Here is a 27,056-nt window from a genome sequence, read left to right as displayed (position 1 = left end):
GACAGACACGACGAGACGAGCTGTGAACTGTTCAACTGAAACACGAACACACAAACTGCTGAGCGTTAGTTTGTGTTGCTTTCTTTAATCACGACTGTCATCAAGAGTGGGAAACATATTTGCCGTAAACAAACTCTCTTCCCGACAATTTACGTCGGTTTACGGCAGCTGTCGTTCAGCTACTGCCCGCTAGAGGGAGACAGTTTAAAACAAGCTGCTCTGAGTGCCAAAGGTTTGATGTGTGAGGTTCACTATAATATCTAAATAATATCAAATATATTCATATATATTTTAATAAATCCTCTCTGAACCAGACTTTGTTATACATTTGATTTATATTCAGAAGTGAATATTGTTAATGTTAAACTTGGTAACATCATATGATTAGATAAATAAATAAATGTATTATCGATACTACTGAAGCATCTTTTCTATTCAAAATGTATTTACAGTTGAGTTCTGTACTTTCTACTCTTTACATTCTACTGCAATGTGAAAGTGACTCTGGTAGTTGTGAACTCTTTGACAGTTGTACAGAGAATCAACAGCACTTTTTAGTCATTATTTACAGTAAATTTGATTTCTTTCCAATTGTAAAACGTTTATTTGCTTTTTCCCTTTATTATAAGAAAAATGTAGATTTAACCAAGTCAGTAAGAATGTCTACTTCATCATATTGTATCCTGTATATATAAACAACTGAAGGGTTTTATGTAATAAGTGGTTTTGAATGAGCTCTACACAGCTAGCTTCTATCAAAGAACACAGCCTGATCCGTGTGCACCAGACTCCATTCAAATTCGGAGCAATTTAACGCGTCGTTGTTCATCAGTCAATCTCAACATTGAAAGCTGATTAAACAATTACTTCAGTATGCTGGACAATTGAATGTGTGCCGATTTGTAGACCCAGTCTCAGCTATTCAAAAGATTTCAAACTCATCCTCAAACTTTGCACTTAATTGGAGCATTTTTTGATGTAGTTTGGAAAAGCATTGTAAGTTCAAAAGCTCTGGTGCCAACTGACAACACTAAATGTTGTGAGATGTAGAAAAATCACTAATATTTAAGATTATTATTTCAGTTGCAACACAGTAGTCGTCCATGGAAACGTCCATGGTTCTCAAAAGGAACCCAATCAGGCACAGGGTTCTTCAGGGAATCCTCAGCTGTGTTGTATTTTGAGTTCTCTGATCACTCCTCATCACACTTAAATCATTTCTTGAAGCAGCTGAAATATCTGTTTAAGATATCGGGCGGGTCACACTTAATATTGGCAGCACGTTCAGTTTTCACAGAGTGTGGAGGGTTTTGTTTCCCCTCAGGATTATGTTAAAGAACAGAACTTGGTTTTAAGTCAGACAGCACACATGATATGAACTGATATAAAAGCTTCAATAAGTCAGTTCAGTCAGTCAAACAGTCAGTAATCAGTTTTTATTAACAGCAAATAAAACTGTTAGTAACAAGATGGTACAAAACTCTGAAGGTTACATATATACAGTACACATTCTCTCACTTACTTACATGTTACTGAATAAAAACATGTTTAAATAGATATAAAATGTATAAACAGTGTTCCAATTCACAGGGAGCCAGTTTCACAAAAAATGTACAGACAATAATCTGTTAATAAACAAATAATGATTAAATAAAACACTAAAAGAGTCACGTCTGTTTTGTCGTACTGACATGACTATTATTTAAATTTCAATGTTCAACTAAGTATTTGTGTCACAGAAATTAACCTGAAATGATCAGATATCAGAACCAAGTATTTATATAACTCAGGCCTATATTAGGGAGAGGTTTTTATTTCTATTTTTATGTATTTATTTACTTATTTTTTGGCTTCATTGATAGGACAGTTTCAGAGATGACAGACTGGGACTCGAACCCAGAATTTGATTTAATACCATGTTCTGGGTGAATACTTGTTTCTGATTGGCTGCAGAGTGTCAACAATTTCCTAATATATTGAAAAGTTCCACTGAAAATTCATTCTAAGTTAATGTATTATTGTCTGTATCAAATCTAAATATCTTATTTACATCACTGAGTGTCGTCCTTCAGGGCACCACAGGATGGCGCCTGAACACACAAGCTGCAGGTCGTAATCTGTAACGTCCCGCTGAACACACGATCGTCTCACACGAACACTTCTGGCTGTTTGTTCACGAAAATCTTGATATTGACTTGAGGACACTGAGACGGCTCGTTAGCTATCTGGCTATTTACCGTTCGCCAACGATACGTGGTGTTATTGACTTTTACACCTGCTAGCGAAATGTTAGCTTTTTGTCAGCTGAGTTGAAGTGTTCAATGAGCTGAGTGGACAAGTCTTTCTCTAAGTTGTATCGTCCTGTTTACAGGAGTAGCGAACAACGTTTCCATTATTTAAGAACCTTGTGGGGTTGTAATGATTGTTCCAGGTGTTAGTCAGTGTCAAGCCTGTAAAAGATCTTCAGATTTTGATCACTAACTCCAAATGCAAGTTATGAAAATATAAAATAAGGGTCAATTTCTTTTACTTTAGCTGTTGACCGCAGTATAAACAATGTAATGCCCTTTGAGGTTTTCATTATAGGGAATCAAGAGCAATGTGTCAAAATAAAAGGCTGAGGCTGGTTCCATTCAGAGCGACCACACAGCTGTAAAGAGGTCGGGTGTCAGATATATGCTGATAATGCTGATAATGTAATCATCCATGTTGTATCAAACACTCCACAACAGACTCAGAGTCCAGTGGTCGTGTCTCACAGTGGCTTCAAAATAATCTCTCTGAACTGCGCTGTGCTGTTTAGATGTGCTCGTCAATAAGGTGAAAACATACAATGATCTTACAATAACCACTGATCAGAAGAAAATGTAGAAAGTAAATGGCATTTATCGAAGTGTCGTCTTGGATTCCTAATTAAAACTATACCCCTAACAATAGCGATGACATTGCTGAGTCAGTGAAATGACTCTCAAACAGTCAAAGAAGCCGCTGTGAGGGGTTCAGTTAGAGGAGACTGTAAACCAGAAGAGCACAAGACAGCATTCAGTCAGAGAGTTGGCGGTCGACCTTAAACTGCAGCAGTCGACGGATCCTGTAGTTGCACCTGAGTCTGACAGAAACACTGTGAAACACTCTCTACTTCAGTAGTGAGGAGGTCCAAACATCAAGTGGATGTTCCTGGTGGCTCAGAAGCAGCAGTCACAAGCTGCAGAACACAAACACAAATTCCACCCAAAATCTCAGAGTTGATTTGAGTGATGAGGCCTGAAGGTGAAGATGAGGCAGCAGGTTGTTGTTTCTACACCGGTGTGGTGGTGTTGGCCCATGAAGGGAAAGAGTCCAGGCTGAACATGACGCGACCCCAGCTGTTGATGGCCAGACTGATGCAGCCGATCCCGAGGACGTTCATCACCACGCCGGCTTTAGCCTGCAGGGGGCGCAATGCAAGAGACGGAGGAGGTCATTAAGACTTCCTCGGATGGTTCTGAAGAGTCTTTTATTCTTGTCCGAACTGAAGCAGGACTCACCATGTCAGTCACTTTGAGGATACCATACGAGAAGACGATGGCGTTTGGGGGCGTGGCCACCGGCAGCATGAAGGCGAAGGAGGCGCTGAGGGTGCAGGGGATCATCACGTACAGAGGGTTCAGGCTGATGGACTGGGACTGAGTCAGGCGACACGGAAAAACAGACTTTTCACTCAGAACAAAACATTCACTCATTTCCTGCTCCTGTTTCTAATTCTGATACATTCTAACTGTGTCACCGTTTAAAGTCAAACATCTACAGGAAGTGCAGAAGATTAACAAAATAAAACTGTCCCCGCCCCCTCCTGCTGTAACACCGTGGCCTTGCTGTGTGTATCGTGAGTGCACTGAAACTGTGTGTACGTGTGTGTGTTTTGATACCATGGAGGCGAGGATGGGCAGGAAGAGCGTTGCCGTGGCGACGTTGCTGGCACACTCGGTGAAGGTGGCGATGAGGAGGCAGAGGATGACGGCGATGGCCCAGGGAGGGATGGAGTGGAGCGGCGTCATCTGAGCGCCGAGCCAGCGGGACAGACCGGACTCCTGACAACACACAGGCGTCATCAGTATTCACTCAGGTAGAAGTCATTAAGTACAGGTGCTGAAATGTTCTCAGAGTATCTATAATTACCCTCAACTGCATTCAAACTACAGTAACCAGCCGGTTTTGAAAATGTAAGGAGGAAAAGTTCAGATGTGGAGAGGAGAAGTCCAAGAAATACTCAGGTACAAATACCTGAAGCATCTACTTCACTACAGTAACTAAGTATCTGTAGTTTGTTACCTACTTTTGTTTTGAAGGTTCTATTTTTTAAAGCAACAAACCAAAAAGTCTCAGATATCAGAACAAAGTGTGTGTTTAAGTCAGGCTCTTATTTTTGTCTAATTTAGTTTTTGAATGACTGAGTTTGATCTGGTAACATGTTCTGAGTGAATACTTGATTCTGACTGATCGCAGTCAGTCAGTCGTCAGTGCACATCTTGTGTTTTCTGCTGCATGTCACTGAGCTTCCTCTTTAAAACTCTTTACTTTTGCTACATTAACGCCTCACATCCACAATAATCAGGTGTTTTATAACCAGTGAAATGGAGACCGACATCAACAATTTAACAGTGTTTAAGAATTACAGGGCTTGTTGACTGTATTTCTTCAATGGGAGGAGATTTTCTGTTATTAAATTAAATCCATATTTGCAAAGGTCAGCTGTTATTCAGACGATTTGCATCACTTCTCGTCTCCAGACATGTTGCCACATTCCAAAACGTCCCATCTTTACAAAAACTCTTTCTTTCAAACTAGCTGCCAAGAAAGCTGCTTTTTGTCAATAACATCCCGACCGTGTGAACTTTGTCCTTTCCAAACTGTTTCACATCAAACATCATCAAACATCATCAAACATCATCAAACATCATCAAACGTCATCAAACATCACAATCTGATGATCTAAAACTCTGATCTGCATATAAATACAAACACACACACACGCACACACACACACACACACACACACCTCGCTGCCTTTGGCCAGAGCGAAGCCTCCTCCCAGCAGCAGCAGGATGTTCCACGGCATCTTCTTCTGTGTAACCTGCCAGGTGAGCAGAGGAGGGGCGGGGCCTCGCAACACCTGGGACTCTGATTGGATAGGAAAAAAACACACACAAATCAATGTTCTCTGTTTTCTAAGTGTGTGTGTGTGTGTGTGTGTGTGTGTGTGTGTGTGTGTGTGTGTGTTACCTGTGTCAGACCTCCTCCAGAAGCAGAGGAAGTACGGTGGCTCGGAGGGAAGAACGAACAACAAAATAGCGACAAACAGAGAGACGGTCGCATCAGTGACGAACCTGCAGACACAAAAAGAGAATTTACAGTTTTTTCAAGTGATCAGGATCAATGTAAATTTACATGAATTGACTTTATATTTAATATACAGATTTATAAAACCAGATCCTCGTTCTCAAACGTCCTGTGAGTCTGTATTGATTCTGACCTCCACATGGTGCAACACAGCCGCTCCACTCATGAATAAAGATTTCACCACAAAGTATTTACCCGAACTCAGCGACCAAAAGTCCTCTCAGGCTTTTTGTGTGTTTTATTTGAATCTTTTAGGGCTTTCATTGAAAGAAAACAGGATTTTGCCAGTGTTCAGAGTGTATTGTATTAAGAATAAGATTAGATTAGAGCTCAGATGACACACTGCTTACACTTTCTGACACCCAAAAGACAAAACAGCATATGTCACCGTATCAGTATCAGTCAGAGCTCCTAAACTCTCCACTGTGTCTGTCAGCTCATCTCTGACTGTGTCAGCAGGTAGTGTTCAGGGACTTTTTACAGCTTTGTCTCTGAAAATGACGCTATGAGTGAACCAGAGCAGTGAAGTTGTGTTTGGACAGATGAACAAGGAGCTGAATCTCACTGTGAAGCTGCAGATTCAGCTGATAAATCTCTGCAGCTTCAGACACCGTTCAGTTTTTGTCCTTATCTGTGAGTGAAGCCTGAACAGATCAGATGTCCGTCTGCACGTCTGAGCTTCACTATCACACTGTGTAATCAGGAAACATGTTGAAACCATCCGTTTGCACAAACTGCAGGTCCAAGGTGACCGATTACCCACAACTCCCTATCAAACCAGGCCAGGAGATCACGAGTCTGCGTCCTGCTGCCTTTGACCTCGTTTTTCAGGATGAGGAGAAAGAAGCGTCACACTCAGCTGGACGACAAACTAACCAACAAACATCCTGCTGTCAGTTTATCTACACGACACTGTCAGATCTGTGACTTCTGGTTCCACTTCATAAATGTTCTCAACTACAGAATTCAGTTTCCCCCATATTGAAGACGCTGATAACCTGCATGGTCTGGAGGTTGTCTGGTGTCACCAGTTTGTGCTCGAGTTTTTTTCCGTGACAAGAGCAGCAGAAGACTGAGAGAGGCTGAAGAGGTCGCTGTGTTTACTGGGAAAACTCCAGCATTCCAAGATGTAGAATTATCTGGGAACAAATAGTGAGCGCTCCCCGTCAGCTGTGAGTTTACTGCATCCTTTTGGATTCTGATGCGTCATAGTCTATATTTTGTTGGTCTCATGCTGAGAAGCCCATCCAGTCAGCGACAGTGTGATAATGACAGTAACGTCAGTAACAGCATGAGAAGAAGTGTTCTGTTGTAGTCAGCAACTGGTTCAGTTTGTCAGGCAAAAACTGTGAAGTGCTTCAGATAAATGCACTGATGTTGACGATCTCTCACTGAAAGTTGAAAGCATCTAAACGACTGTTGGATGGATTGTGATAAAATGTTCAGATGTTCAGTGATCAGCTCCATAATCAGGCCATTATTTTAATGTGAACAACACTTTGGTTTATGAATAAATATCAGCCTCAGCTGGAATGTGTGTTTATTGCAAATAAGCTAATGTTAGCATGCTACCACTCTGGAGTAAGATGGTTCACATGGTAAACATTATTTACCACTCAGTGCGTTTACATGCACAGTTTAGTCAGATTACAGTCATAGTTCGACTCTGCTGCTCAATCAGACAACTGCAACTGTCCGAGTATACATGCCGGTGAGAAAATCAGATTATTGTCCTGTCAGCATGTCATACCCGGTACGCTAGGTGGCGCTGTACCCATTTCAACTAGTGTAACAGAAACACCTCCAGCTGACCTCTTTACGTCACCAGCAACAACAAACTGCATCTGCATTCAAGAAAGATGGCGTACGAAGAGCGAGACGAAGCTACATCTTTGTACATTTCATATATGGTGTACATGATAATTACACAAACTAGATGCACAATGGCGCTCTTGGTTGCGGTTATTTCAGAGGAAAGACGCCGCCGTCCTTCTACTTTCGGCTCACGGCCCCGGGAAATAAAATCTCGCACCTGCGCAGAACGCAAAATCTGATCCGATCTGATGGAACGTATACATGCAGGAGTAATGTGACTATCAATCAATAATCTGGGTGTTTTAATCCGACTATGAGAAATCTGATCCGGTCTGATTTTAGTTAGACTGAGGTGTATACATGCATCTTAAACATCCCATCATAGTCGGACTAACACAGTAATTCTGTTTCCTTGAGTGTCATGTGAACACACTGAGTGTGAGCATTGTCAGCAGGTTAGAAGGATTAAGTTTACGAAACACGACTCTCATCAATGTTTGATCTCAGCACTCTATTATAAAACAATTACCAACACTACGAATATCTTTATTTTAATTCTGTTTCTTTGATTAAATATCTTAAATGAACATCAGTCTGCCTCGAAAGGTTTTAGTCCAACTGAACTGCAAACATCACGATCATGAGCAGAGTTCAGGAAAGTAAAATGAAATAAATGATTTATTTTCTGCCTCTTCTGAGAAACTGAGTTGTGTTGTTAAATCCCGGCCTGCTGTTGTCCTGATGTGTTCTCATCTCGTACTCAACAAAAACATCACAGTTAACAGCCAAAAACATCTGTGAGGACAAACAGATCAATGGATGACGTCACCCGCTCGCCATGTGACCCAGCTGGCACTTTATGAATGAGTGTGTATGGACAGGAGAGCAGGTGATAGGTGAGGGGGTGGAGCCAGGTGAGGTGATGGCTGAGGGGTCTCAGAGGGAGATCTGACTGACACGACGTGGATGTATGTCAGTGACAGCCATGACAAGAAGGGTTTGAATTCTTGTAGGAAAGTTGTCTCAGTCCGTCCTGTCGTTAGCAGTAGAAACACCAAAAGAACGGAGATAACGCCGTCCCACGATTCAACATTCAAGCCGTACGCCATTTAGCCTTTCACGAAAAGAACTATCAACTAGTCTCATCACGCATCCACAACATTCAGGATCCGACTCTGAACTTGTGGCTTGTTCTGTTCACTTCACTATAATCAGTTTAATGTCGGCCACTGTAACCTGCAGCCTGATGAAGTGTGCAGATCATGCAGCGCCCGAGAGCAGCTCAGCACCACAGGTCAGAGCCTCAGCTGTTGGCGCCGCACCAAAGTTTACGGTTTGTACTCAGGACACGTTTCCTCTGTTTGTTCTTCGCCTCTGATTCCTGTGTGTCCAGGGATTTTGCCCTGAGGCGAGGTCCGAGTTTAACAGCAGTTTGGGTTCATTAAGTCCTCTGAACTGAAGCTTTTTTCCACTTTACATTAATGTGCACACACACACACACACACACACACAGAAATGTGACACATTTATTCAAGGCAGCGTTTCTGTTTAAAAAGAACTACAGGAGATATAAAAACACAGAGCTGAACGTGTTCTCACGTTGTCTCAGTGGAGCACAAGTCGAAATCTGAATGAAAAGTTTCAATATAAACTCGTATCCTAATTGTTGGGTACTCACTCGGCCTTGGCGTTGAAGACGTGAGTCGCCCAGCCGTCCACGAAGCGCGGGTCTCGTGTGAACCACAGCACCACCATGAGGATGAAGAGCGCCAGGACGCTGATCTCTGCGTAACTCATCGGGCCCAAGCGGCGATACTCGTCTCTGATCACCTCGTACCCTGCTCGCTCCTTCTCCGTCTGAACCGCCCCGCAACCCCACGTCCTCCGCAGGCTGCGACAGATGAAAACCAAAGTGTTCCTTTTAATATCTGCATTCTGAAGTACAGATACACAGTTAATACAAGTGGGTCTTAATGTGATAACTGCCAACGATAATAACTATGGTGGCCCTCAGGGTCAAACATAACGTTTCACAGAACACAGCAACATTTAAAAGAACACAAATCACGATCGAAATCATCTGCAGTTAAACATTTACATTCCAGAAAGTAATCAGTCACTCCACACACGTGCACGTTAAAGTGAAATAAAGTGGATTTTTGTACGTCTGTGTTCTGTTGAAGCGACTCACTTGCAACCGATGTAGAGGAACTGCAGCCAGAACCAGGCGAGCGTCAGCATCAGCACCATGGTGGGGAAGGCGAACGCAAACCAGGATGCAAAGTTGATGACATCACCGTTGTTAGGGAAGAGTCTGTGAGGAAGAGCCAGACAGGAAGTAACAAAAGACGATGGATTTTAACTTCACAATAAGAGGTATGATTTTCCTTTCCGTCTGTTTTATACATTAGAACTTACTGGTTCATCTGTCCAATCAGAACCAGGTTGGGTCCGGTCCCGGTCAGAGTAGCGATGCCTCCGATGCTGGCAGCGTAACACACACACAGCAGGAGACCTTTACTCATGTTCCTCCTCTCCTCCTCCTCGTCGCTCAGCTCCTCCATCTCCATCTGACAGCAGACCTTCTCCACTGACACTGACACAGAGTCCAGTCATTTAAAGGACTAGTTCAAACTTTTAGACTTAAACTTGAGTTGAGTGAGTCTCCTCTGTGGACTCACCTGGCCCGCTGTATGTGGAGTCTGATGGAGGTTTGTCCTGAGGGGGAGGTTTGATGACTTCCTGTCTGTCCAGCTGACCCTCTGATGCTCTCTGCTCAGAGGACATCTTGTCTTCTAGATTGCTGGTTTTCTCCGAGAGTCCTTGTGCCAAAGTTACAGCATTCAGACCTGTGAGGGAACATACAGAGGATCAGTCAGACAACAGAAAAAACACTGGTCACCTAATGATTCACAAGTTTGACTGTTCACTCTGTACAGCGAAGTGCATCGATGGTACCGTTCTCCAGAGGAACAACCGCTGGCAGGATGCTGCTGGTTTTCTCCGCATGTTCCTCCTGTAGAACCACAGTCCTTCTCTGGGTCTTGGGGGAGGGTTCAGGGTCTACGTTGCTGTTGAGCTGGTCCAGGATGGCCTGGACGATGGGGACCATCATGGCAGTGGTGGCCGTGTTGCTGATCCACATGGACAGGAAGGCCGTCACTCCCATGAAGCCGAGCATCAACCTGAGAGACGCGAGAGGAGGAGATCATCAACAAGACGAACTTGTGTCCTAAACAGTGCAGTCCTGGTTCAGTGCAGTGCAGGAGACTCACAGAGCGGGTCGGACCCCGACCAGCAGCAGCACTCTGAGCGCGATGCGTTTGTGGAGGTTCCAGTGCTCCACTGCCACGGCCACCATCAGCCCCCCCACAAACAGCATGTTGGTGTCCTTCAGGTACTGCATGCACACCTGGAGAACAGCAACACTGTCAGTGTGTGCTCAGTACCAGCTGAGTGTGTGTGTGTGTGTGTGTGTGTAATTGTGTAATTGTGTAATTGTGTCCAGTCTTACGTCTTTGGACTGCATGATGCCGAGGACGGGGAACAGGATGGTCGGCAGCAGCGCCGTCACCGGCAGCGGCAACACCTCAGTGCACCAGTACACCGCCATGAGGGCTATGACATAAGCACAGGCCGCCTCCTACACACACACACACACACACACACACACACACACACACACACACACACACACACACACATTTCAGGTTAATTGTTAGACCCACGACAGCGTGCAGCAGTCAGAAGGACTCACAGTCTCGTCTGTCTTCAGTCTTGTTGTGTAACGTATGAAACTGCAGAAGCGACCGTTGTTTGTGCAGAAAGGTGAAGACGTGTTGATTCAGACTCGTGCTGTGAACTCTGAGCTGACTGTACACGAGGATTTACAACCCGTCTGCTCACCGGACAGTTCGTGTTCATTCACCTGCTGGACGCCAGAATCCAGCTGAGACGATTCAGAGTTCTCATGATCAACTCGACTGAGAGAGAAAACACCTGAAACGTGTGTGTGTGTGTGTGTGTGTGTGTGTGTGTTGGATCTTTAGTGAAAGTAGTAAAACCACAGTGTGGAAATACTCTGTTACTCTGTTGAAAAGTACCTCACACTTAATTAAAAGTAACAATGTTGTGTTAATCTTAAAGTCTTAAATTATCTGATGTTAAATGTTTTTTATTGCAAATAAATGTACTTAAATATCACTGTACAAGTAAAAGTAAATTAAACATTGTTGTATACTTAATGGAGTCAACAGTATAATATAGAGAGAAAGTAGAAAGTAACAGAAAATGGAAATACTCGAGTAAAACACCTCAAAATTGTACTTGAGTAAATACACATAACTGTTAACATGAAGGCCTATAAAAGCTCTGCACTCCTGAATACTAGAGTGAAAGTATAACAAAGTACCAAAAGTAAAAGTACTCAGCCCATTTCTGAATAATACATAATGTATATTAATTCACATAATTATCAGTCTGTTAATGTGTTTATCACTTTAATGTTGTGGATGAAACTGGAGCTCTTTTTAATGACTTCTTACACTGGATATTTTATTATATTATAATATATCAAAAAACAAATAAATGTAGTGGAGTAAAAGCAGAAAGTACAAGAAAATGAAAATACTCCAAGTACAACTTGAGGTACTTGTACTTTAATTGACTATTTCCATTTTCTGCTACTTTATTCTTTTGAAGGCAGATATTAAACTTCTTTCTCTACATGTATGTGACAACCTCAGTTAGTAGTTACTTCACACAGTACCGACTGCACCAGAACATTTTAAATTCATCAATGAAAAACATGGATTCCAATAATCAGTCATACTTTGAATATCAGATACTCAAGTACTGTTCATACAGCTGACTTTCATTTTTTCTAATATCTTAACACGATATCTTTACTTTTACTCCAGTTTGAGTAAATATACTCAGTTACATCCCACGACTGCTTTAATAATTATGAAATAACAAATAGAGGAACATTTTCTGCTGCAACTTCTGTTTCTTAAAGGCTCAGGTAACTTTTCCCAGAAATCCACACCTCACAGCAGGTGTGTGCGTGTGTGTGTGTGTTTGTGTGTGTGTGCGCGCATGTGTGTTTGTGTGTGTGTGTGTGTGTGTGTGTGTGTGTGTGTGTTTGGACAGAATCAGCAGCTCAGCAGCCTCTGAGAAAGAAAAAACATTTCCCCTGGTTGTCATTCATCCTCTCTGTGTTCTCACACACAAACTTTAGATACAACTAAACACTTTGTAGGAAGTGTAGTTGGTACCTGGATGATGTCTGGACAGGAAGTATCACGTTGTTTGACTACAGGGAGCCGGTAACACAAAGAGCTTTTCCAATATTTGACCAAGACCAGCATCTTTTCCCAGTGATGGATGGAAAGTATTCACATAATGAATAAAGTATAAATATGAAACAAATACTGTAGTACTTTTTAGAATGACATGTAAAAGTACCCGTGTTTTTATTATATCTGATGTTTCTGGATTAATGTTGATGATACTTTAAGTTTGAAATGCTCGACTGTAACAGAGTGTTTCTACACTGAAGAAATAAAGCAAAATAAAAGATCTGAAGGGAAGAATATCCCTGTGTATTCGCTGTTGTGATGTTTCCCGTCAGTAACTTATGACGGTGAACTTTTACACCGACTGGAATCTGTTTGTCAATCAGTGACAGAAAGTTGTGAACGCAGCCCGCTGAGTGTCCGAGCAGCCGGAGGGAAAGAATCACACAGAACCTGAACATTAAAAAAATAGAACTGATTTTAATGTTTAAATGTTTAATGAACCAGTGAAAAGTAAACTGGTGAGTCTGACATCATGTTCAATTCCCCAAGAGAAACTACATACATTTAAGTTTTGTACTGAAATACAATTGTGTTGTTCTTCAGTTGAGTATTACCTACTGCAAATTTACATTATTAATATAACCAACTAATAGTGTTATCATGTGTAATATTGATTAAAGCACAATATAAAGTTATTAACATTAACTCCACTTTAACCAGCTGCAACATTAAAGTGATGAAAACATCAGTAATCTTAATTTTCTATCATTCTGAAACAGGTTATTGTGAATATAAGTACTTTAATGTTTAGTACTTCAAGTATATTTTGACAAGATTTTTTTTAAACTTGTATTTAAACTGGTTAATCTTGGATGAAGTGGTTATTTTAACTGGTTTGTTTTAACCTGGTAACTTGAAGTGGTTGCTGCTCAGTAAACTGGTTATTTATACTAGTTGGACTGTTGAGTGCTGGTAACTGTTTTGTTTATTTAGTAAACTGGTCATTTTTTCACAAAACTGTTAACTTCAAAATGAAATGTTCACTGTTAATAAGCTGGTTGTTTAGACTGGTTACTGCTCAGCAAACTGGCGGGTCAAACTGGTCACAATTTAACAGGCAGGTAAGTTGAGATGGTAATTTCTCAGTTAAGTAGTTATTTAAACTGGTCAGTGAACTGGTTTATTAAACTGGTTAATTAAACTGGTCAGTGACCTGGTCTCACCTTGGTGCTGACAGCGAGCGGCAGCAGGATGAAGGGGCTGCAGACGAGGACGATGATGCCCTTCAACCTCCAGACCTGCCGCAACATTTTCACCCCCAGAGGAAGAACCGACATGGATGAAGATGATGATGATGATAATGATGAAGAAGAAGAAGAAGAAGAAGAAGAAGCGTGAGACTGAGTGACTGTCAGAGAACAACTGTGTCGACGAGACTCTGCTCTTTACTGCTCACACACTGACTACAGCCTCTCTCTCTCTCTCTCTCTCTCTCTCTCTGACACATTTGTGATGCATTTCACAGTCCACAAAATAAATATTAACTTGATGTTACTACACACACACACACACACACACACACACACACACACACACACAGGCTCTCAGCAGAGTAAACACTGAGGAGGAAATCAGACCTGCTGCACAGACTTCAGTCTGACCTCAGCTTTTATCTTCCAATTCAACAAATCAGTTAAAGTTCACAGTTTGAACAGAAGTGGAGACGTCTTCTGTCAGACGACAATCATGAAAATTACAAACTGTGGCTGTAGTCACAGCAGTTTGAAGACGTTTAAGTAAAATACTGTTTGATGACCAGAAATGATCATAAAAAAACAAACTTGTCTCAAAGTCTCAAACTCAAGCTCTAAACAATTATAAAATAAATTATAAAAACAGTATTTATAATCAACTATTGACAATAACACACCTGTATGAAGGATTTATCTACACTCTGTCAGGTCAATAAAAGAAGAAGAAGAAGAAGAAGAAGAAGAAGAAGGAGAAGAGAAGAAGAAGAAGGAGAAGAAGAAGAAGAAGAAGAAGAAGAAGAAGAAGAAGAAGAAGAAGAAGAAGAATTCCCCTTGTCAGGGGTTTCCACTCATAGCAGCAGGGACCCTCTGAAATACATTTTTCCTGGTGTGTGTGCTGGTATTCAAAACGCGACTAAGCTTTCAGGAACAGATCATCTTTTTTTTAACAACAGGTAATTTTACATGTGCAGAGTGTTATTGTTCGTAGTCGTAAACGTTCAGAATCTGAAAATGAGTGAACTCCAAGAAACAATAGAAATGTATCCCCTGGTCAGAGTGGAAGTTAAGCAAAGAGGGGAAAGGGAGGTGCTGACTGATGTTTAACCTGCAGCCAGTGAAGAAGCTTTCAGCTGATGAACTGTATAATGAACTCATTTTCCGAAAATGTCACTTACAGCCCTCAGTATGAACTGTGCAAAGGAATAAATGCACTGCAATATGAAAATGTATCAAATCTGCAGGAATAGAAACAGTAACATTGGACTGAGGTCTTTATAATTGTGCATTATGATAATCATTATAACAATCCAAAGTTTAAAATCATTTTATTTCTCCCTTTTCATTGTCAGTATTATTTAATTTATTCTTCTGTAATGGCAACATGTTTTTCTTTATCAAAACATCATGCAGATAAAGTTTCAATAGTAGTAAAGCGGAAAAACTAAAGTCGTTTCCAAAATACTCACATCCTGTTTGTTTTGTCTATTTTCACACCAGTCAGTCGTCTTTAATTTAAGTGTCCTCCGCTCTGACTCTAAGAGTAAATTATTTCTTTAGTTGACCGTGCAGTGATCAGTGTAGTTTGAATCTTTAAACCCTGAAACATCTTTAAAGACAGATGTGCTGCTGCTTCACTTCCAGTCGAATGAAGTGAGACTTGAGTTTATCCACTGCTGTCACCCAGTGGACACACATAGACCTGCACTTCATTTATCATTTCTTCATTTATAAGGACTTGACAAGTTTAAGTTTGTGCATCCTCAGCTGTAACATATAATAGTGGAGCTAGTTAGCTAGTTAGCTAGCTAGTCTGACTTCACTCCACTAATCACAAATAGTCAACAATCAATCCAATTTCCGATATAACACAAGAGTTGTAAAACAAAATTGAGTTTAAGTCCCCTTATACTACATAGATAACATACACACTCAAAAAACAGGGTGGATTGTGGGGGATGAATTGAGCCTCACAGTCTGAGGAGTGAAGCTGCTGTGTAGTCTGCTGGCAGCAGATACTTCTGTAACTGATGTCAGGTGGCAGCAGATACTTCTGTACCCGTTGTCAGGTGGCAGCAGATACTTCTGTAACTGTTGTCAGGTGGCAGCAGATACTTCTGTACCCGTTGTCAGGTGGCAGCAGATACTTCTGTAACTGTTGTCAGGTGGCAGCAGATACTTATGTACCCGTTGTCAGGTGGCAGCAGATACTTCTGTAACTGTTGTCAGGTGGCAGCAGATACTTCTGTAACTGATGTCAGGTGGCAGCAGATACTTCTGTACCTGTTGTCAGGTGGCAGCAGATACTTCTGTAACTGTTGTCAGGTGGCAGCAGATACATCTGTACCTGTTGTCAGGTGGCAGCAGATACTTCTGTAACTGTTGTCAGGTGGCAGCAGATACTTCTGTACCTGTTGTCAGGTGGCAGCAGATACTTCTGTAACTGTTGTCAGGTGGCAGCAGATACTTCTGTACCCGTTGTCAGGTGGCAGCAGATACTTCTGTAACTGTTGTCAGGTGGCAGCAGATACTTCTGTAACTGTTGTCAGGTGGCAGCAGATACTTCTGTACCCGTTGTCAGGTGGCAGCAGATACTTCTGTTACTGTTGTCAGGTGGCAGCAGATACTTCTGTACCTGTTGTCAGGTGGCAGCAGATACTTCTGTAACTGATGTCAGGTGGCAGCAGATACTTCTGTACCTGTTGTCAGGTGGCAGCAGATACATCTGTACCTGTTGTCAGGTGGCAGCAGATACTTCTGTACCTGTTGTCAGGTGGCAGCAGATACTTTTGTACCTGTAGTCAGGTGGCAGCAGGGTGAACAGATTGTGGCTGGTGGGTGTCGTCTTGTAGTATCTTTGTGTTATTTATGAGTATACATCAGGATGTTTTCTTTTGCTCCTCCTTAGAAGTTTAGATTACATTAGATTAGTTTAGTTTAGGTTAGGTCGGGTTAGTTTGATCGATTTAGTCTATATTACTTTAGTTTCGATTAGACTGGATTAGTTAAATTTAATTTAATTTAGTTTAGTGTAGTGTAGATTAGATTTGATTAAATTGGATTGGATTGGATTGGATGAGTTTAGTTTAACTTAACTTAATGTGGTTTAGTTTAGGTTAGGTAAAGTAAGGTTGGGTTAGATTAGTTTAGTTTGGTTAGATCGGTTTAGTCTAGATTCCTTTAGTTTAGATTTGATTGGATTAGTTTATTTTAATTCAGTTTAATTTCGTTAAAATAAGATTAGATTACATTAGTTTAGTTTAGATTAGTATAGATTGTATTGTATTGTATTGTATTGTATTAGTTTTGATTAGTTTAGATTAGATTGGATTGGGTACATTTAGTTTAATTTAGTTACATAAAGTGTAATGTAGTGTAGTTTAGTTTAGTTTAGTTTAGCTTTGGTAAGGTGATGTGAGGCGAGGTTAGGTTAGTTTAGTTTGATTAGATTTTATCAAATTAGATTACATTGGATTGGATTGGGTAAATTTAGTTTAATTTAGTTTAGTTTAGGTAAGGTGAGGTGAAGTGAGGTTAGTTTAGTTTAGTTTAGTTTGATTAGATATGATTAGTCTAGTTTGATCGGTTTAGTCTAGATTACTTAAATTGAGATGATGTTATATCATATTATATTATATTATATTATATTATATTTGATCAACTGTGTGGAGTCTGGGTGGTGGGCAGTGGATAAGGCATCCTCTGTGGATAGGTTGGTAATTAAAGCATACTGGTGAGGGCGCAGGATGACTGTGGATGTTGACTTTGATAAAAAAAAAACAGTTTCTAAAAGTCTTTCATTAGGTTGGGGTGAGAGCCACACACAGTCGAGATGCAAACTCCCTCTGAACCAAAGCAACAAAACAACTTTAACACTGGCACTTTAACCCCCAAATGAAAGTGCAGTGTTTTGTAATAAAAGGCCTTCAGATGTAAGCAGCAGCTCTGGGAGGTGTTCATAAAGTCAAAATGGTGACACCTAGTGGTAAATCATTGGTGTTGCATTTGTATGGATATACTTCATATATAATATGACTATATATGATATATAAAATACTGAGCACAGTCTAAATTTTTACTTTAGCAACATGTACTGTCCTCAAAACCAGTGTGACACATTTGTAATATGTACCAGGCCACTTTCAAGGAGACACTGTATTAAGTGGTTGACTTTAACTTTAACATTAATATAAAATACTATAAAATACATTGTGTTGTACTGACAGCATGAACTTTAAAAGCACAGTAATGATCATATTGTTCACTCTCCTGGTTTCAAACTGTCTACCAGATGTTAAAACCTGAAGTAAAACACGGTTTTCTTAAATGAGTCTATCGTCATCCAGCATGAAAATCTTTCCAACCATAAGTTGAACACTGTTTAGTCTAGTGGTCTGAAACTCCAACCTGAACTCTCAGCTGTCTGAGTATGTTCAGTTAATTTCAGTCTTGTTTGCCCTGTATGGAAAATCACGGTTGCATCATCCACGAAAATAAACACGAAGTTAAACAGATTCTTCTATAATGTTGAGAACAATACGTTGCCGTACTCAAACCTCTGTGACAAGATTCACAGAGAGTCTCAGACACTACTGTGGTTCTGTGGTGAAACTGGAGGATCAAGGTGAACCCTGTTTGTTACACAGCTGCATTGTGGGGGCGTTCAGCTGGAACCAGGCAGTCAGAAGAAGACAAATACACGCCCACTCTCTCTGCTGAATGTATGTGTAGAGCGCCATGATGGCCGAAGCTGAAGGACGACTCAGTGAACAACACAGTTTCAATCTGAAACACTTTAATTCACAGATAAACAGTGCTATTGCTAATGATAGTTTAAGTTTGTTTAGATCTTTGGTTTAGTTCAGCTTTCTTTGGTTCAATTTGGTTATTGAGTTTATATTACTTTAGTTTTTTCCATTTAGTTAACTTAAGATTTGGTTAGGTTTGTTTACCTTTGTTCCTTTAAGTTTGGGTCAGTTTTGTTTAGTTAAGTCTAGCTTTGATGAGTTAGTTTAGTTTATCTTTGTTTTGTTTGTTTTGGTTTAGGTCTGTTATGTTAAGTGATGAGCAAATTCAAAGGTGTGCCATGATAATATAATAATCATAATGGCTCATGGATTCACAGCCAAATGTTAAGATTACTGAAAGAAATCAAGTCAATGAAAAGACTTTTAAAACAATCTGACATACCATCTCCATATTTTTGCATCCTGTTGTGACCAAAGATATAGCAATGATCCGTCCCGAGTTGATTATTAACCAGCCAATAGGGGGGCAGCACTGTTTGAGTCCAGCCACTGCGCTGTCCAGCCCGGAGAAGGTTGACCATATCTGTCTTTACTCTTATTTTATTAATCTCATCTTTTGCCTCATCTGCCTCCTCATCACACGCAGGTCAGGTGAGTTCAGACTGTTGTTGAGTTCACCTTTTTCGATAATGCGGCTGGAGTTACATTTGCTGTTAAAATTTCAGTGCAGCTAAAATACTCTTACAAACTTAGTGAGGCATGAAGAGGGTTTTGACATGTACTCAGAGAAGATGTACCACCACAGATCTATAGATACAGACTGTGTATTTGAGCGAATGTGAGCGTATATATGATCACATATAGTTTTTGTACTATAGACTCATATATTTCATGAAGTTCAGTGTATTCTGTGTTGTGTATTCAGTGTAAGGCAGCTCAGCCAAAAAAAGGTTCTGAAACAGTAACCTTTAGTCCACTGGTAAACACAGCAGCCGTATCTGAAACCTCAATTGACTCTAAACCTACTAGAGAGATAGACAGATGTGCCGAAAGATAATGTGACAGTGAAAAACATTATCAACAATTTAATAAAATGGCAGCTTTTGCCATTAGAAGCACAGTTCTAAAAAAGTAAGTCAATCAAACACTTTGGTCCAGACTAAAATATATTGGACTGATTGGATTAGATAATTGGACCTGAAATTTGGTAAAGATATTCTTGGTCCCTTGAGGATGAACCCTTACAACTAATCCCTTGACATATCCTCCAGCAACACCAACAGACAAGATTTCATCACTATACAGACCATTTCTGTCAGCTTTATTTGAACTTAAGTTGAACTGAGATTATTGCAAACATAACATGCTAACATGCTAACATATATGCTATAAGTGATGTGGACTGTTGGGAAAAGCCTGCCACTTCCCCAGCCTGCTTTGTCTTGTTTTCAGGATTGGATGGACCCAGTAGGATATTTGTTTTTTTCTTAAGAACTGAGGATCACAAAATCAGCCTTTAGCCATGGTAATGCCAGGGCTCTCCTCCCTGAGTTCCTCCCAACAGTATTTTTGAGGAGAATGGTCGCTGCATGTTATTTGTTATGGTAATTGTCTATAGTAATTTTGATGATGTCTCTTTGTGTTTCAGGCAGGTTGAAATGAAGCTGTGTCTTCTTCTTTTCTTGCATTGTCTTTGCTGTCTGGGACTGACAGTAAGAACCTTATTCTAAAAAACTATCTTGCTAACAGCTAAAGGGAAATTTATTGGCTGTGCCTTTGTTATCATTCTCTTTATTAGTGAACACTGTCCATCTTCTTGTTTTCAGGAGGAGCCCAGTACAGGAACTCCTCATGACTCTGGTCCTGTCGATGAAGATGAGGAGACAGAGGAGGTTCAAAGCTGTAGAGTAAAGCGGGTGTTCAGCCTTGAGGAACGCAGGAGGATAGGGGGCACCATACAGCGACTCGGTTTACAGCTCCTGGAAAATCTTCCTATTAGTCCACAACAGCCAAACGTTGTCCTATCACCTCTCAGCCTGGCCTTTGCCCTTGCTCACCTAACCTTAGGTCAGTCAGTTTAATTTAGTTTGTTCATGCTTAACAAACACAGCTTACCATGTTTCTGTTTTTCTGTAAGTCATGCTAGCTCCCAGTTAGCTGCACTTCTACCATGAAGAACCGCTTCTGAACCAAAAACAGAACTAACCAAAAAAAGGGAAGAATTATATTTACGTATTAGTCTCAGCCTCACTGCCTAGATCCCTAACTTCACAACTTTGTACACACACACACACACACACACACACACACACACACTAGTCAAGCATCACCAAATTCAACTGGCTAACTTGAATGTACTGCTGAACCTGACAGGCTGAGTCTAAGATGTCCTAAATGGACATAGAGGATAAATTTAAAAGGGTGACATTTCTGCAACCTTTTGTCAGGTATTGTTTCTGGGAAGTCTAGCATTGCTACGGATGTTGTCAGTTTCTTGTCATACTACCATAATGGAAAAACATCAGAGCATTGGTTTTTCCTGTTTTGTTCAGATTAAATTTCTTTCTTGAAGGTGCTCATAATGAAACAGAGAAGCTGCTGCTGAAGACCCTTCATGCCCATAGTCTGCCGTGTTACCATCACATACTGGGAGGACTTCTACCTCATTTCAGAAACACATCGTTGGACATGGCAACTCGCATGTACCTGAGACCAGGTGTGTTGTCATGAGTGTTAAATTGGTCATGGTTTTTAAAAGGTTGGTGTAGTACTCATCTAATCTATCTTTTCCACATTCTCTCTCTTCCTTTTATCTCTCAGGATTTCAAGTGAAGTTGTCATTTGTTGAGGAGTCACTGGCCAGGTATCAACTACACACAGACCGTTATATACGTACACTGGTTTGAATCAGTTTGCTGTCATTAAAAGACCAACATCCATACAGATAATTGGTTGATTAATTGTGAAATGCAGAGTTTGCATGGCTCAAAAAGTTCACAATACAGACACTATATTAAAGACTGGTAAGCACTGACAAACTGGCCAGTGAGGAGCAATGACTGTAGGCTATATCAATGAGGGAGCTAATGGCTTAAATTGGCAAAAGCTGTTGGGATTAGGTGGTTAAGTGACACTAGTAACATCTGCTGGACATGTGGGGAAAGGCATTGTGTGAAAAGATTGGACAGGTAGCATGCAACAATCATGACAATGGAACTAGGATCTATCAAACACTGATGGCATGATACTTAAACAACACAGTGACAGCATGTATGTATCTCTACAATCTATAGCAATTAATAGATTGCTTCATTTTTGTTGTGTAAGATTAATATGGGCCATGTTTGTTGTTGAAGTAAAAAAAGGAATTCTTTCCTCTTCAGGTACCAATCCCAGCCCGTCCCTCTGGTCTCTGTGGAGGAGGTCAACCAATGGGTGGAGAATGCCACCAATGGTCACATCCCCAACTTTCTAGAAAGTATTCCACATGACGTGGTGCTCATGCTCATGAACGCTGTGTACTTCAAAGGTGAACCATTCCGCTAAAGACCACGCAGTGTTGCGATTTACACTGAACAGCCACAACACTAAAAGGACCAACGAAGAAGTGATCACATTGATCACTAAGATACAATGTTCTGCTGGGAAACCTTGGGTCCTGCCATTCATGTGGGTGCCACTTGACGTGCATCACCCACCCAAACCCAGATCATTCAGATTAGGACATCCCCATGGCACTCCCTGATAGCAGTGGCCCTTACCAGCAGTATGATGTGCTGTCAAACCCGACAAAAACAAAAACTGCTCTGGAATGACCTAGAGAACATGACAAAGAGCTCAAGATGTTGATCTGGCCTGAATATTCCCAAGATTCCAATCTAATTGAGCATCCAAGGGATGTGCCAGGACAAGGCGAATCCTGGGAGGCCACATTTGCAAGCCAACGGACTTAAAAGATCTGCCACCAATGTCCTGTATCCAAGCCTTAACGGGTCACAGCCAAGTCCAATCCATGGTGGAGCCCCCCCTAGATTGAACTTATTCCGGCATCTCTAAAGGGAGCTTGATTTGATTTGGATCTAGGGAATTGGGAGCCCAGGCAAACGCCTTGGCCTATGGAGCATTGAAGTTGAAATGAGGCATTGTACCTGGTCTAGAACAGAGTTTGGATGGGTGGTGTATGTCAAGTGGCATTCCTCTGAATGTCAGGACCAAAGGTTTCCTAATAGAACATTGCATTTTGAGGAGATGATCAATGTTCTTCACTTCACCTGTCAGTCCTTTCAGTGTTTTGGTTGATTGGTGTATACAGTTATAGTAAAGATGGGTAAGTGCCCAGAATAAAAAAAGGGGATGACAGATCAGTCTTACCTCCTCATTCAATTAGCCGCCATTATCTCTGTATTGAAGAATAAATTGGGCAACTTGTCTTGATAGTTGTGCCACTTACATGCAGAGTGATGCACCAAAGTAGCTCCTCTAGGCCAATACCCTGTGGATGTCTGGATAATAGATTTCCAAGCCAAGACTTCCTCTCCTGTCCTCTCCAACTTAAGATGCAGGAATAGAGTTGGAGTTAAACGATTGCAAAATCATTCAGAGGCATATATGGTCTTGCATATAAAAATGCAAGACCATATATGCCTCTGAACTTAAACAGATAATGAAGAGGTGATTCAAAGCAAAATCATTGTCAGACAAAAGTTGATTGGTTCCAAGATTGTATTTCCGCGAAAGCGTGCATTCAACCCCTTTTGCCCTCCACATGGACTGTTTACCTGCATGCAAACCAAGCCAACACAAACATGATTGGTCAATTCTATTCTACAAACAGACCATAAACGAAAACAGAACACTTCTGAAAAATTTACCCCAGACCTCATCCAATCACCCCCTCTTGTGTACAGATTCTGCATTCTTATGCAGATGTCTGTTTATAGAAATAATAGAGTCTATAAGTGCCCCCTCGCAATTTAGGATATGAAATCTGTTCTGTCCATCTAGAGTCTCCAGATGGGGGCATCATAGGAGCATCCTGAACCACTTCATCATTCCAGTTGTAAAGCAGCTGCTCGATAACGAGGTCTTCTTGAAGCACTGACCTCCTGTTTGAGTTACCTCATGGTGATTACTTTGATCTATGTGTGCATGCCTTCTGTCAATGTCAGTCTCTAAAGACCATTTTATTGAAGCTGATTATTAGTCTTACAACCCTATTAATCACCTCGAGAACAAGATTACTGAAGTCATCCACATGAGGGAGTTGCTCCCCAGTCAGGTGGATGGAGCAATCTACCATTTCTGGGGGGAGACTGGGAGTATTTGGCATTTGACTTTATTTGACAACAATTTTGTAGGGAAACACTAGCCCCTTTTAGAAAGAAAAGGTGGCACATTTGCGGCAGGTAAAGGCTACAGTGTGCCACCTTGTCTATCTAAAAGAGAGGTGTAATATTCCTTCTTTTCCAAAAAGCCGCCACTTGACCACCACCATGGTAGGCATAAACATGTGACGTGATGTGAAGCGCTAAGTTCGGAGTTAACAGTGAAGCAGGTCGAATTTGTCTTCAAAATAAGAGCTTACAATGCACCCTTTTGGAGTTTAGAACTGGGTTCTTAGAGGGGGGTTTTAATTTGAAAGTAGCGACCGTTAGTAGCAACAACAAGCGGACACAACCAAACAGCTACAGAGGCCGAGGAGACGCTAGCATCTCCTGAATCTCAGCGGCTTTCCAAGTTGCTCATCTTGACGTCCGCGGATGAAGTTATGGACTGACTGCTGTGATCAGCTGTTTCCTGGTTTTAAAACTCCCCGGCTGTGGGTCGCCTAACAGTGCACGTCATTGACACCTCTGCCCATCAACGCAATTGCCGGCACATCGACGGCTTGGATTTGTGTGCAATGGGGGTGGAAATAAGTGTACCCTCCCAGGCGTCAAATTGGCGGACCAAAACAGACCCCCAATTTACCGCCCTCTGCCTAATTCCGCAGACCTAGCCGCAAAACGACAGCCAAATTGGCAGCTTGCTGCCCTGTATAAAAATGGCTACAGAGAACATGAAGATAGAAACAGGAATGAAATACACAAAGGGTTCCCTGCTGGTAATCAAGCTGTTCATTTGGTACTGATCATTGTCCTAGATAAAAGGAAAACATCATCAGCAAACAGTATACGTGTTGCCCTAATGCCACTAGATCAAACACTATTCAGACCGGGGTGGGCCCCAAATACCCTGCTCACGAACATTATAAACAGGAGGGCTGCTATCTTCTGGAGTGCTCCCTTAAATCTAAAAATGCGAAATTGGATCCAGTTGGCTCACTCGTTTATGTTCTCAAAGAGAAGATTTTTTTTTCTTGACTTGCTTGTGATTCCTTCTTGCTCCCGTCTGTGTTTTCCAGGTGAATGGCAGACACGATTTGACCCCCAAGGGACCACCAAGGGAGCATTCTACCTGGACAACCAGAACTCAGTATCGGTGGACATGATGAAGTCTGCCCAGTATCCTCTCCGCCTTCTGCATGATCCAGAACTCGATGCACTGGTAATGGGAGGTTTACATTTGTAACTGAGGTCTAGTGTCTATCTGTTAAGAGTTGTTCCACATGAAATGAATGAAACACAAAGCACATCGTTCTCTTTCATCCAGGTTGCCAGTTTTGCCTTTAAAGGAAACAGCAGCTTCTTAGTTGTTGTGCCTTTTCCCGGGCGAGGAAACGTGTCATCTGTGCTTACCAAACTGAACATCTCAGACCTTTACAGACGTCTACCTCAAGAGAAAACAATGCAGGTCAACTTACCCAAGGTGAAGCTACAGTACCGCCAGGAGCTCGACGAAGCCCTGACCAACATGGGTAAGACTTGAGACAGAAGGGCTGTCTACAAGAAACAACATAGATACTGTGATAGTGGTGGTGATATCCAAACAGCTTAAAGGCAACACCATGGTGACACCACTGTTGTAAAGGCTTACCCTTGAAAACAAGGTTAAACAACGAGCATCAGTCTGCCTTTGTCTGCTGTACTTTCCATTGCCCAAGCTCCCAAGGGCCTTTTCCTGCCTTGTTTGTGCTAGAATGTATTTTGATATTGCCCATGTCCATGTTCTGTCCATATGGACTTCTTGCCATGCACATTACTGCATACAGAGTATACCTGGCCCTTCAGTCTGTAATTGTGCCCTCTTTCTCCGTCAGGCCTTGGCTCTCTCTTTTCAGGTCCTGATCTTTCTGGGATTTCCGACCATCCTCTAAAGGTTACCGGAGTCCGCCACGCCAGCACCGTAGAACTCAGCGAAGAAGGCGTGGAAGCGTCCGCCACCACTGTTATAACTTCCATGCGCTCCATCTCTCTCTTCTCTGTGAATTCTCCCTTTGTCTTCGCCCTTGTCGATGACGACTCTCTGGCTCCCCTCTTCATGGGTATCGTCACAAACCCGGCCCCTGATAATGACAGCATGCTAAATGATGATCCCCACAGCAACAGCACCATGAGTGACCAGCCTGTGATGGAGAATAGCTACGAGAACAGCAGGTCGTGCAGCGAGGCAGGAGCAGAGGGCAGCAGCGTGCAGACATGTAGCGCCCCCGCTGGTGAGAGGGAACATCTGCAGAATGTAAATGGACTGGAGGACAGCGATGGGAAGCAGTAACAGAGAGAAGACACCGGCTCCAGACGTCTCTGAACCTGCTTTAGATCATACTTTTCAAAAGAATGGTTTGACATGTTTGGAGATACAAAACATTGATTTTGGAAAAAATGTGTTGACTTTGTTGCCAAGTGTTAGATGAGAACATGGATACCACTTTCATGTCTGTCAGGAAAATATGAAGCTGCATCCAGCAGTTGTTAGCTTAGCATTAAGACTGGAAAGGGGTGAACACCTAGCTTGGTTCTGCCTTCCAGCACCTCTTAAGGCTCACTAGTTAACACTATATGTCTTGTTTGTTTAATCTGTATTGTAGACATAACAGTGGTATCTATCTTTGTCAGCAATCCTGCAAGAAAGCGAATAAGCATATTTCCCAAAATGTCCAACTTTTCCATTAAAAGTAGATTCAGAGGTGCAGCAGAGGAGGAAATGTGTTGTGTCTTTCAAAAGGCATTGTAGTTCAACATGGGGAAATACAAATAGACTGTGATTTCAGTGATCACTATTGAGTTTTATGAGAAGGAATCATCAATTTTAAGTACTAAAAACAGATCATATGTACACGTTAACTCTCTTCACAGGTTTAGCAGATTACATTTAGTCAAACTTTTTACGTGTCTTATGTGTTGAAAATGTTAAAATAGTGCTCAATGACCTTAAAATACACTTATCAGGCCTGGCAATGCATTAAAAGACAGTTTTTACTGAAGACTGCTTCATTTCCAACAAATTGTGCATTATGATGTTAAAGGTTGTTGACAGAAAGTGGATTTGTGATGTGGGAAATCATTATTTTTTTAAACGTTGGATTAGTTTGAAAGAAGTGGATTCACTTGAGGAAAAAGAAAATCCAACATTTCCCGAAACGTGAGCTCTTTTCTGAAATTAAATAAAGCAGTGAAACAATACAA

General features: G+C 41.4%; 2 protein-coding genes across 4 annotated transcripts; one reads left to right on the top strand and one right to left on the bottom strand.

Moving 5' to 3' along the window:
- Nucleotides 1–1,417: 1,417 nt before the first annotated feature.
- LOC115593527 (solute carrier family 13 member 5-like) lies at nucleotides 1,418–13,952 on the bottom strand. 2 transcript variants are annotated; one of them, XM_030437061.1, is made up of 13 exons: nucleotides 13,718–13,952; nucleotides 10,709–10,837; nucleotides 10,470–10,606; nucleotides 10,153–10,379; nucleotides 9,876–10,043; nucleotides 9,613–9,790; nucleotides 9,386–9,508; nucleotides 8,873–9,085; nucleotides 5,263–5,366; nucleotides 5,039–5,160; nucleotides 3,909–4,070; nucleotides 3,528–3,665; nucleotides 1,418–3,427 (listed from the first exon to the last, which is right to left on the bottom strand). In XM_030437061.1, exons 1-13 carry the CDS (start codon nucleotides 13,829–13,831, stop codon nucleotides 3,299–3,301), a joined length of 1,944 nt encoding a protein of 647 aa, XP_030292921.1. In that variant the 5' UTR covers nucleotides 13,832–13,952; the 3' UTR covers nucleotides 1,418–3,298. The 2 variants fall into 2 exon arrangements, with proteins under 2 accessions (XP_030292921.1, XP_030292920.1); XM_030437060.1 differs by having other exon boundaries at nucleotides 5,039–5,366.
- A 5,080-nt stretch (nucleotides 13,953–19,032) lies between these two features.
- serpinf2a (serpin peptidase inhibitor, clade F (alpha-2 antiplasmin, pigment epithelium derived factor), member 2a) lies at nucleotides 19,033–27,056 on the top strand. Of its 2 annotated transcripts, none has more exons than XM_030437027.1 (9): nucleotides 19,033–19,143; nucleotides 20,141–20,204; nucleotides 20,319–20,559; nucleotides 21,065–21,208; nucleotides 21,313–21,355; nucleotides 21,876–22,021; nucleotides 24,896–25,038; nucleotides 25,144–25,348; nucleotides 25,691–27,056. In XM_030437027.1, the coding sequence occupies exons 2-9, from the start codon at nucleotides 20,151–20,153 to the stop codon at nucleotides 26,143–26,145; spliced, it is 1,431 nt and encodes a 476-aa protein (XP_030292887.1). In that variant the 5' UTR covers nucleotides 19,033–19,143; nucleotides 20,141–20,150; the 3' UTR covers nucleotides 26,146–27,056. The 2 variants fall into 2 exon arrangements, with proteins under 2 accessions (XP_030292887.1, XP_030292888.1); XM_030437028.1 differs by having other exon boundaries at nucleotides 19,054–19,138.

Source organism: Sparus aurata, chromosome 13 (assembly GCF_900880675.1).
Source record: "Sparus aurata chromosome 13, fSpaAur1.1, whole genome shotgun sequence".
Classification (NCBI taxonomy): domain Eukaryota; kingdom Metazoa; phylum Chordata; class Actinopteri; order Spariformes; family Sparidae; genus Sparus; species Sparus aurata.
The sequence above is the reverse complement of the archived record's forward strand: the minus strand, read 5'-3'. Positions and strand labels throughout refer to the sequence as shown.